General features: G+C 40.2%; 1 protein-coding gene across 1 annotated transcript in view; it reads left to right on the top strand.

Annotated features, from left to right (window-relative positions):
- Positions 1 to 10,000, top strand: part of stab2 (stabilin 2) — a 35,009-nt gene that overhangs the window by 10,246 nt on the left and 14,763 nt on the right. Inside the window, exons 19-36 of the mRNA XM_054625033.1 lie at positions 171 to 323; positions 895 to 954; positions 1,531 to 1,632; positions 1,743 to 1,829; positions 4,121 to 4,232; positions 4,313 to 4,493; positions 4,645 to 4,738; positions 4,871 to 5,029; positions 5,495 to 5,590; positions 5,706 to 5,798; positions 5,880 to 5,927; positions 6,863 to 6,996; positions 7,099 to 7,201; positions 7,732 to 7,809; positions 8,052 to 8,141; positions 8,228 to 8,335; positions 9,307 to 9,438; positions 9,564 to 9,692. Of these exons, the coding sequence (XP_054481008.1) occupies positions 171 to 323; positions 895 to 954; positions 1,531 to 1,632; positions 1,743 to 1,829; positions 4,121 to 4,232; positions 4,313 to 4,493; positions 4,645 to 4,738; positions 4,871 to 5,029; positions 5,495 to 5,590; positions 5,706 to 5,798; positions 5,880 to 5,927; positions 6,863 to 6,996; positions 7,099 to 7,201; positions 7,732 to 7,809; positions 8,052 to 8,141; positions 8,228 to 8,335; positions 9,307 to 9,438; positions 9,564 to 9,692 (1,959 nt within the window). The remainder of the gene's footprint in view (positions 1 to 170; positions 324 to 894; positions 955 to 1,530; positions 1,633 to 1,742; positions 1,830 to 4,120; positions 4,233 to 4,312; positions 4,494 to 4,644; positions 4,739 to 4,870; positions 5,030 to 5,494; positions 5,591 to 5,705; positions 5,799 to 5,879; positions 5,928 to 6,862; positions 6,997 to 7,098; positions 7,202 to 7,731; positions 7,810 to 8,051; positions 8,142 to 8,227; positions 8,336 to 9,306; positions 9,439 to 9,563; positions 9,693 to 10,000) is intronic.

Raw genomic sequence — 10,000 nt, 5'->3', positions numbered from 1 at the left:
TTCTTGTAACAAGATTCAACAGAAGTATAAAAAAGTAAAACATAAATAGAGATATATGTTAGAAAGAGTATACAAAGGGTTGAATATATAAAAAAGAAATAAATCAAGATGAAGGGATCATAATTATTCATAATGATGATGTCATTTTACATTATTGATCGTGTCTTCAGGGTCAGCTGTTAGTGAACGGAGCGACGGTGTTGGAGGCGGCGGTGGAAGCTAAAAACGGTCGTCTGTACGTTCTGGATGGAGTTCTGACTCCGCCCTCCATCGAGCCGGTGCTGCCCCACAGGTGTGACGTCACCGAGACCAAGATCATCAAGGTGAGCCTCGACAGGCGGCCATCTTTGTTTCTACGCGTTCACTCGACTTTGGTCTTTAGTTGGACTGTAAAAAAACATTTCTGTGAATTTAGGTTTAAACTTTTATCCCCGATCACCTGACGACATCTTGAACGTTGGACCTTGGCTTTTGTGTACTTTAGGTGTACTTTAGGTGTACTTTAGGTGTACTTTACTTTAGGTGTACTTTATGTGTACTTTAGGTGTACTTTATGTGTACTTTAGGTGTACTTTAGGTGTACTTTATGTGTACTTTAGGTGTACTTCTCTATTATTTAGCAACAAGTTGGACATATCACAGTTTCTCCGTTCTAATTATGACTCAACACATTGAAGCCTAATTATTAATCATCTGATTGTTTCTGTGGTGATTCTATTAATTTCTAATACTTTTATCTCACAGGTAAATATTATTTATTTCTTTTGGAACATTTATTTTTATTCAGAGTTTTATTTATTTTCCTTCTCAACAGAAGTTTGTTCCAGAAGGTTTTTTGAACGTGACTTTTCTGTGAAGTGTTCCTCAGATGTTTCGGTTCTCTGTGGTTCTCAGGGTGAATGTACCGGCTGCTCTCGAGTCAAACAGACTCAGTGCTCCACCGGAGTCTCCATGGTAAGATGTCTCACTCTGCTGATTTAATTCCTTACATCTGTAGATGTTTGTTGATCTGTCTCTTTGTTGATCTGTCTCTCTGTTGATCTGTCTCTTTATTGATCTGTCTCTTTATTGATCTGTCTCTCTATTGATCTGTCTCTTTATTGATCTGTCTCTTTATTGATCTGTCTCTCTGTTGATCTGTCTCTTTGTTGATCTGTCTCTTTGTTGATCTGTCTCTTTATTGATCTGTCTCTGTCTCTTTATTGATCTGTCTCTTTGTTGATCTGTCTCTCTGTTGATCTGTCTCTTTATTGATCTGTCTCTTTGTTGATCTGTCTCTTTATTGATCTGTCTCTCTGTTGATCTGTCTCTTTGTTGATCTGTCTCTTTATTGATCTGTCTCTTTATTGATCTGTCTCTTTATTGATCTGTCTCTTTGTTGATCTGTCTCTTTATTGATCTGTCTCTTTATTGATCTGTCTCTTTATTGATCTGTCTCTTTATTGATCTGTCTCTTTATTGATCTGTCTCTTTATTGATCTGTCTCTTTATTGATCTGTCTCTTTGTTGATCTGTCTCTTTATTGATCAGGGCTCCTCCACCTTCGGATGCGTCTACACTCTGTCCATCGGCAGACCGACTATTAACATCCGGGCAACCGGCTGCTCACCGCTCTGCAACGCAACCGTCACGGTAAACCGACTCAGCAACACGAGTGTGATGCAGAAACAAAAGATTCAAAGATTCAAAGATTCAAAGATTCAAAGATTCAAACATGAACTGTGTCTCTGTTTCCTGTTCAGACTCCGGCCTGTTGTAAAGGGTTCTACGGTCCGGACTGCAGACCCTGTCCCGGTGGACACCAGACCCCGTGTACCGGACACGGTCAGGTCAGATCCAGCTCACCGTCATGAACCCATCAACACTCACACATGAATAGAAAATGTCTCTCGTGTTATTTTGTAGTTTTTGTCAGTTCAGGTTTCAGATTCAGAGACGACTTTATATGTTTGACTCCTCTGATGAATATTATTATAATAATCTGTGGTCGACTCCTCTAAACAACAAAGGACCAACGATTAGAGAAAAAAAATCTTTTTTCAACACTAGTTTTTATACTGTTTTCAAATTTTGTTAGATTTTAAGGGTGTTTAGAGGAGACTGATGGTAATGGAAGTGTTTTTTATTTTGTAGTGTTTAGAGGAGACTGGTGGTAATGGAAGTGTTTTTTATTTTGTAGTGTTTAGAGGAGACTGATGGTAATGGAAGTGTTTTTTCTTTTGTAGTGTTTAGAGGAGACTGATGGTAATGGAAGTGTTTTTTATTTTGTAGTGTTTAGAGGAGACTGATGGTAATGGAATGTTTTTTATTTTGTAGTGTTTAAAGGAGACTGAAGTGTTTTTTATTTTGTAGTGTTTAGAGGAGACTGATGGTAATGGAAGTGCTTTTTATTTTGTAGTGTTTAGAGGAGACTGATGGTAATGGAAGTGTTTTTTATTTTGTAGTGTTTAGAGGAGACTGATGGTAATGGAAGTGTTTTTTATTTTGTAGTGTTTAGAGGAGACTGATGGTAATGGAAGTGTTTTTTATTTTTAGTGTTTTTGTAGTGTTTAGTGTTTAGAGGAGACTGATGGTAATGGAAGTGTTTTTTATTTTGTAGTGTTTAGAGGAGACTGATGGTAATGGAAGTGTTTTTTATTTTGTAGTGTTTAGAGGAGACTGATGGTAATGGAAGTGTTTTTTATTTTGTAGTGTTTAAAGGAGGTTGATGGTAATGGAAGTGTTTTTTTCTTTTGTAGTGTTTAGAGTGTTTTTTATTTTGTAGTGGAGACTGATGGTAATTTGTTTTTTTTTTGTAGTGTTTAGAGGAGACTGATGGTAATGGAAGTGTAATGGAAGTGTTTTTTTTATTTTGTAGTGTTTAGAGGAGACTGATGGTAATGGAAGTGTTTTTTATTTTGTAGTGTTTAGAGGAGACTGATGGTAATGGAAGTGTTTTTTATTTTGTAGTGTTTAGAGGAGACTGATGGTAATGGAAGTGTTTTTTCTTGTAGTGTTTAGAGGAGACTGATGGTAATGGAAGTGTTTTTTATTTTGTAGTGTTTAGAGGAGACTGATGGTAATGGAAGTGTTTTTTATTTTGTAGTGTTTAAAGGAGACTGATGGATGGAAGTGTTTTTTATTTTGTAGTGTTTGATGGTAATGGAAGTGTTTTTTATTTTGTAGTGTTTAGAGGAGACTGATGGTAATGGAAGTGTTTTTTATTTTGTAGTGTTTAGAGGAGACTGATGGTAATGGAAGTGTTTTTTATTTTGTAGTGTTTAGAGGAGACTGATGGTAATGGAAGTGTTTTTTATTTTGTAGTGTTTAGAGGAGACTGATGGTAATGGAAGTGTTTTTTCTTGTAGTGTTTAGAGGAGACTGATGGTAATGGAAGTGTTTTTTATTTTGTAGTGTTTAGAGGAGACTGATGGTAATGGAAGTGTTTTTATTTTGTAGTGTTTTGATGGTAATGGAAGTGTTTTTTATTTTGTAGTGTTTTGATGGTAATGGAAGATGGTAATGGAAGTGTTTTTTCTTGTAGTGTTTAGAGGAGACTGATGGTAATGGAAGTGTTTTTTATTTTGTAGTGTTTAGAGGAGACTGATGGTAATGGAAGTGTTTTTTTTTTTGTAGTGTTTAGAGGAGACTGATGGTAATGGAAGTGTTTTTTATTTTGTAGTGTTTAGAGGAGACTGATGGTAATGGAAGTGTTTTTTATTTTGTAGTGTTTAGAGGAGACTGATGGTAATGGAAGTGTTTTTTTAGTGTTTTTTTTGTAGTGTTTAGAGGAGACTGATGGTAATGGAAGTGTTTTTTATTTTTAGTGTTTAGAGGAGACTGAGTGGAAGTGTTTTTTATTTTGTAGTGTTTAGAGGAGACTGATGGTAATGGAAGTGTTTTTTATTTTGTAGTGTTTAGAGGAGACTGATGGTAATGGAAGTGTTTTTTATTGTGTAGTGTTTAAAGGAGACTGATGGTAATGGAAGTGTTTTTTCTTGTAGTGTTTAAAGGAGACTGATGGTAATGGAAGTGTTTTTTATTTTGTAGTGTTTAGAGGAGACTGATGGTAATGGAAGTGTTTTTTATTTTGTAGTGTTTAAAGGAGGTTGATGGTAATGGAAGTGTTTTTTCTTTGTAGTGTTTGGAGGGAACCGGAGGAAATGGATCATGTATCTGCGATCTAAACTACAGAGGTTCTCGCTGTCAGTACTGCTCCTCCTCCAACAAATACGGACCAAACTGTGACAGAAGTAAGTCTGAGTCGTCTCCTCTGACCTCATACAGGTATGTGTGATGTCATGATGATGAAAGCTCACCTGTCTGTCCTCAGCCTGTCCCTGTATCCAGGGACAGTGTGATAACCGTCCGGACTCAGACGGTCGCTGTAAACCGGACTCCTGTCTGATGGGTTTCACTGGTCGGTTCTGCGAGCGCATGACGACGGCGTGTGGCGTTCAGGTCCGGTTCTGCCACGCCCACGCAGACTGCCTCTTCAACAATGGAGCCTCCAGGTGAGTTCACCTGCATCCGTCATCAATATAATGAAGCCTTCAGCGTTTTGGTCCGTGATGCTGTCGAGGTACACCTGTTACCTGTGAGCAGCTAACAGTTATGAAACAAACTGAGCCCACATCGTTGTGTTTACCTGCTGTGTGTTTTCAGCTGTGAATGTAAACCTGGTTACCAAGGTGACGGTATCACCTGTGTGGAGTCCGACCCCTGTGCTCTGCCCCTCAGAGGAGGCTGCAGTGTGAATGTAAGTCAGTTATTAAAATCTTAACCTTCTAAAATATATCCAGAGGAGAATATAAAGATGTATTTGACCTCAGGAGAAACGGAGCGTATAAAACACGTTTAATACCCGATGATGTCACTGTGCCCCCTACAGGCTAAATGCATAAAGACAGGACCAGGTACGCACACCTGTCAGTGTCTGAGCGGATGGAGGGAGGACGGAGACGAGTGTCAGCCAATCAACAACTGTGCCGCTCCGGATGGAGGATTCTGCCACTCCAACGCCACCTGCATCTACGTGGGACCTGGACAGGTGAACAAACATCACGCATTGAAACCCTTTTCTCTTCGCTGTCGTCTCTCAGCTCTGCTTGTCATATAATTTATTCATTTTCAGAATAACAACGTGCTGTAAAGTCAAACTCTTTGACTGGGCGGCTGTGGCTCAGTGGAGAGCAGGGTCGTCCTCCAATCAGAGGATCGGCGGTTCGATCCCTGGCTCCGGCAGTCCATGTCGATGTGTCCTTGGGCAAGACACTTAACCCCAAATTGCTCCCGCAGGCTGTTCCTGTGGTGTATGTGTGTGTATGAATGTTAGTTAGGGTCCTGATGGGCAGGTGGCACCTTGCATGGTAGCTCCTGTCATCAGTGTATGAATGGGTGTGAATGGGTGAATGATTAGTAATGTAAAAGCGCTTTGAGTGGTCGGAAGACTAGAAAAGCGCTATACAAGTACAGTCCATTTCCCATTTGCATGTTCTGCTTGTTGAACCAACAGAGTGACTGCACATGTAAAAGCGGCTACAAAGGAAACGGACGAGACTGTGAAGCTGTGAATCAGTGCGTCACTGAGGACGGAGGCTGTCATTACTTAGTAAGTCCCAGAGACCCTCTTCTTCATGATCCAACTAAAAGCAGTCAGGAGGAGGATGAACCAGGCTGTTGAGTGTGAACTGAACAAGATGAAGAATAAAGTGTTGTGTGTTCAGGCCAGCTGCCGGCTGCTGTCCTCTCAGTGGACGTGTTTCTGTGACGACGGATACGTTGGAGACGGACACATGTGTTACGGGACGGTCGCTCAGGTGAGAGTCATTGTTCAGATGTCAAACAGTGTCTCTATATCTTCACCAACTCACCTGACTTTGTTCTCCTGATGCATTCAGGTGCTGATGTCTCTGCCAGACGTCTCCGAGTTCTACACATGGACAACTGTGAGTGTCCCCCTCAGGTGTTTGGATGTCAAACATATGGATCCTTGGTCCGACCAGCATTTATCAACTGAATAATGACATGGTTAAGACGTGTAAACAGGAAACTATATGTTCAGTTCTAAGCTGCTTTCATTCATATTCAACTGGAAGGAAATCAGAGAACACATATCAGAAACATAGACGGTGGTGTGACTCAGGGCAGTGTCCTAGGACCTCTAACAATCTCCATCTACATGATACCACTTGGACCCTAAATCCATCAGAATGTCATGAATTTCTATGCTGACGACACACATTCTCTGTCCAATCTAACTGACTGTGTGTCAGCCATCAGTGAGTGAACAAGAACTTCCTGAAACTAAAGACTGAGATCGTCCGATTGGCCCAACGGATCCTGTTTGCTGAACTGGGACATCTAACCTCAGAGTCGAAAACGTTGGTGTCATTTTAGCTTCTGACCTCAATTTTAAATCTAATTTTAATTCATTGATAAATGACACAGAGAAGCTGGACCTTTTGTTTCTAGTCTTCTTCACAACGGTAATGTCAAAACAAAAGAACAGCGCATCCAGAATGCTGCTGCTGGGGTTTTAACTAAATCTAAACTGAGAGATCATATAACTCCACCTACAGCTGCTGCCTTTATCGTTCATTTCAAAGTCGGTCTCTTACTTTTTAAGGCACCAAATGTCCTCGTCCTCTTTTCTATTGTTTGATGATCCTCCTTTATGATCCATGAACCCTGACGTCCTCCTCAGCTACTCTCTAAACAGGCCAAGACGAATACCTCTAGGGAAACATAACTAAAGTTAATACGAGCACATATCACAATGTTTGTTTGTGTCTTTATTGAAAACGTTAAATATGATTCACAAAGACCTGATTTTATTTTCAGAACAAACTTTTATATATATAACTCTGTCCTTGTGTCCCAGGACTCTGGTCTGTCCTGGTCTCTGTCGGATCAGAACCTCACCCTCCTGGTTCCGTCTTCTTTTGCCGTCTCAAAAATGTCTTCAGAGGACAAAAGCTTCTGGACCACGAAGGGAAACCTGCCGAGTCTGATCAGGTGACAGCTCAGCGTGACCAGAATCCAGATTTCAATCCTTGTCTTTTTCACAAGTTTTTAATTCCAGTTCTGAACTAAAACAACATCTGTCCTTTATCACAGGAATCACATGATCCCGGGGATCTATCCCTTATCCAGTCTGAGCAGCACTTCCTCCCTGACCTCCCTTCTCAACACATCCTTTCCTGTTTCAACAACCAATGAGGTGAGTCCACAGAAGGGATGGTTCACAGACATTTTCTATCATTTCTGTCCCGGAAACTACATCAAATCCTTATTTCCAGTTTTAAACTAGGCAGAAACCTCCAATGCTCAGAAACGAAGCCAAAAACTTCCGTTCCTCAAATGTCCGTCCCCATAGAGCTCTATGTTAAGATGACCAGCTTTACAGCAGGAATAATGTGTGTGAGCTATAGAGAGCTGTCTGCTCTGCTGCGTTACCTCTTTGACCATTTTCAGAGTTTAGCTGTGTCTTCACCCACGAGACAACGTCTACATTTCACACTCTTTATTAAGTTTACATGTGTAAAAAACATAAAACAGTGAGCAAACATCCTCTGACCTCGGCAGACTGAACCTGTTTTATTTAGGGACATAGAAAAAGTCCACTACATGAGACTCTCAGTGATGAAGCTCTAAATGCTCTCATTCCTGACAGAACCATGTGAGAAAGGTTTTACTTTGTTTCTGATGCTCAGATCTGATTCAGTGTGTTTCTTCTGTTTGTTCTCTCAGATCACAGCTGTTGGAAGAGCGACCATCACCACATCCAACGTAGCCGCTACCAACGGACTGATCCACCTCATTGATAAGGTACAAACAGAATCATGTTAAAGAGACACTTTCTCAGGGTTTTCTATCAAAGTGACTGAAGGGCAAAGGCTTTCTAAACTGCAGAGGTTTTGAGGCGGAACGCTGCAGTTTTACTCACTCAGACACAATAACACAGGAAAACACTGTTCAAGGTGAAAGAGACTTTAAGGATGCTAGCAATGCTAACGATGCTAACGATGCTCGGAGACAACAGACTGAGCCCCTCCTCTTTGTGTCTCTAGGTTTTGGTTCCTGACAGGAAGCTGAGTGAAGGTCTGCTGGCTACTCTGGCTCTGAGACCGGAGTTCTCTCTGTTCAGATCGTATCTCATCGTACGAACTCACCAACACGCTACGTTCTCTGCTTTAACTCTGTAAACATATTAGTGAAGTCTGTTCACGTGTGATATCTTGTTCAGGAATACAACCTGACGGAGGAGATCGAGCAGGCAGACGCGTTCACCGTCTTCGCTCCAACAGACGCCGCCGTCACTGAGTTCCTCCAGAAAACGTCTGCCTCCGCTCTGGTACAGCAGAGTGAACCTGAGTCTTTGTCATGAACGGGACAGAAGGTCCTCAAAAAGAGACAATGTCATCGCTGTCGTTCTGACGTTTTCTTTCCAAGGGAGGAAATATATATTCACAGGTTTTATAATCCAGTTCAGATTAAAATGGATTTCTAAGAGCCTGAAGATCAAAAAGAGCCAAAAGAAAGAAAAAAAAATGGTCATAGTTGTTTCACAACGTCAACTCATACATTGTGTAACTTAGTAATAAATGCAAACTTAACCACCATTCAGAGACAGGAGTACTCCGGCTCCAACACGAGGCCCTGGTCAGAGAAGATAACCCTCATCCCCTTTGTTATTTAGCATTGAACCTTTGGCTCATGTAACTGGACATACAGAAGAAGGGATGGAAAATAACACGGGCAATGAAGAGTGAAAAATGTAGTTTATATGGAGATGATATGATTTTATATTTAGGTAATATTGAAACATGTTAAAAAAATATAAATTTACCAAAGAAATGTATTCGTCATTTCATCATGTGTAGATCCATAAGATGAAAATAAATGACCAAAATAATATAATGTAAGAATATAGAAATGTAAATAAATCCATGATTAGAACGCCCTCCATTTTCTGACATAGTAATACTTCATTTATTATTCACTTATTTACAATAATCAAACCATTTATTTATCTTATTTAGTATATAACTTATACTTTCAATACATTTGCTTTCTATTCTATAATATGCATATTTGGAGCCATGGTTTCATTTCCCTTTTTATTGTCATTCTACCCAAAAGTACAGAGTTTAAACATCAATTCAATACAAACAAGTATTGATGTTTGTTTGTGGTTATCTTCCGAGAATTATTTTAACACTGTCTAAACAAAGCAAATAAAACAAAAATAAATCAAATGTATATGTATGTTTAAGAATGTACACATAGCATGTCTCTGTTCTTTTACTTTGACACTGTAAACAGGATGCTATCACGACTCGGTACCATGTGGTGGTTTCAGAGCGTCTGCTGAAGACCGACCTTCAGCCTGGAGGATACAAACAGACGCTGCTCGGCTTCTCCTTCCAGCTCGGCTTCTTCCCCCGAGACGGAAAGGTCCCAATCACAAACATAGATAATCAATAATCAATAATCAATAATCAATAATCGCTATCGTCATCATCTGATCACACGATTACCTGAACATTTAAATCCAAACTGTCCGTCTGTGTCTCATCTAGCTGTTCGTGAACGATGCTCAGATAAACTCCTCCAACATGTTGAGTGGAAAAGGAGTCATTCACGGTCTGTCAGCTGTTCTCCAGATCACCAGGAACCGCTGCGATGACACCACGTACCACACAGTGATGGTACAAATACACCTTAATACATCACAGACTGCAGTATTAGTACCACGTACCACACAGTGATGGTACAAATACACCTTAATACATCACAGACTGCAGTATTAGTACCACGTACCACACAGTGATGGTACAAATACACCTTAATACATCACAGACTGCAGTATTAGTACCACGTACCACACAGTGATGGTACAAATACACCTTAATACATCACAGACTGCAGTATTAGTACCACGTACCACACAGTGATGGTACAAATACACGTTAATACATCACAGACTGCAGTATTAGATACCACTAGAGATACTTCC

Source organism: Anoplopoma fimbria, chromosome 23 (assembly GCF_027596085.1).
Source record: "Anoplopoma fimbria isolate UVic2021 breed Golden Eagle Sablefish chromosome 23, Afim_UVic_2022, whole genome shotgun sequence".
Taxonomy (NCBI): Eukaryota; Metazoa; Chordata; class Actinopteri; order Perciformes; family Anoplopomatidae; genus Anoplopoma; species Anoplopoma fimbria.
The sequence above is the reverse complement of the archived record's forward strand: the minus strand, read 5'-3'. Positions and strand labels throughout refer to the sequence as shown.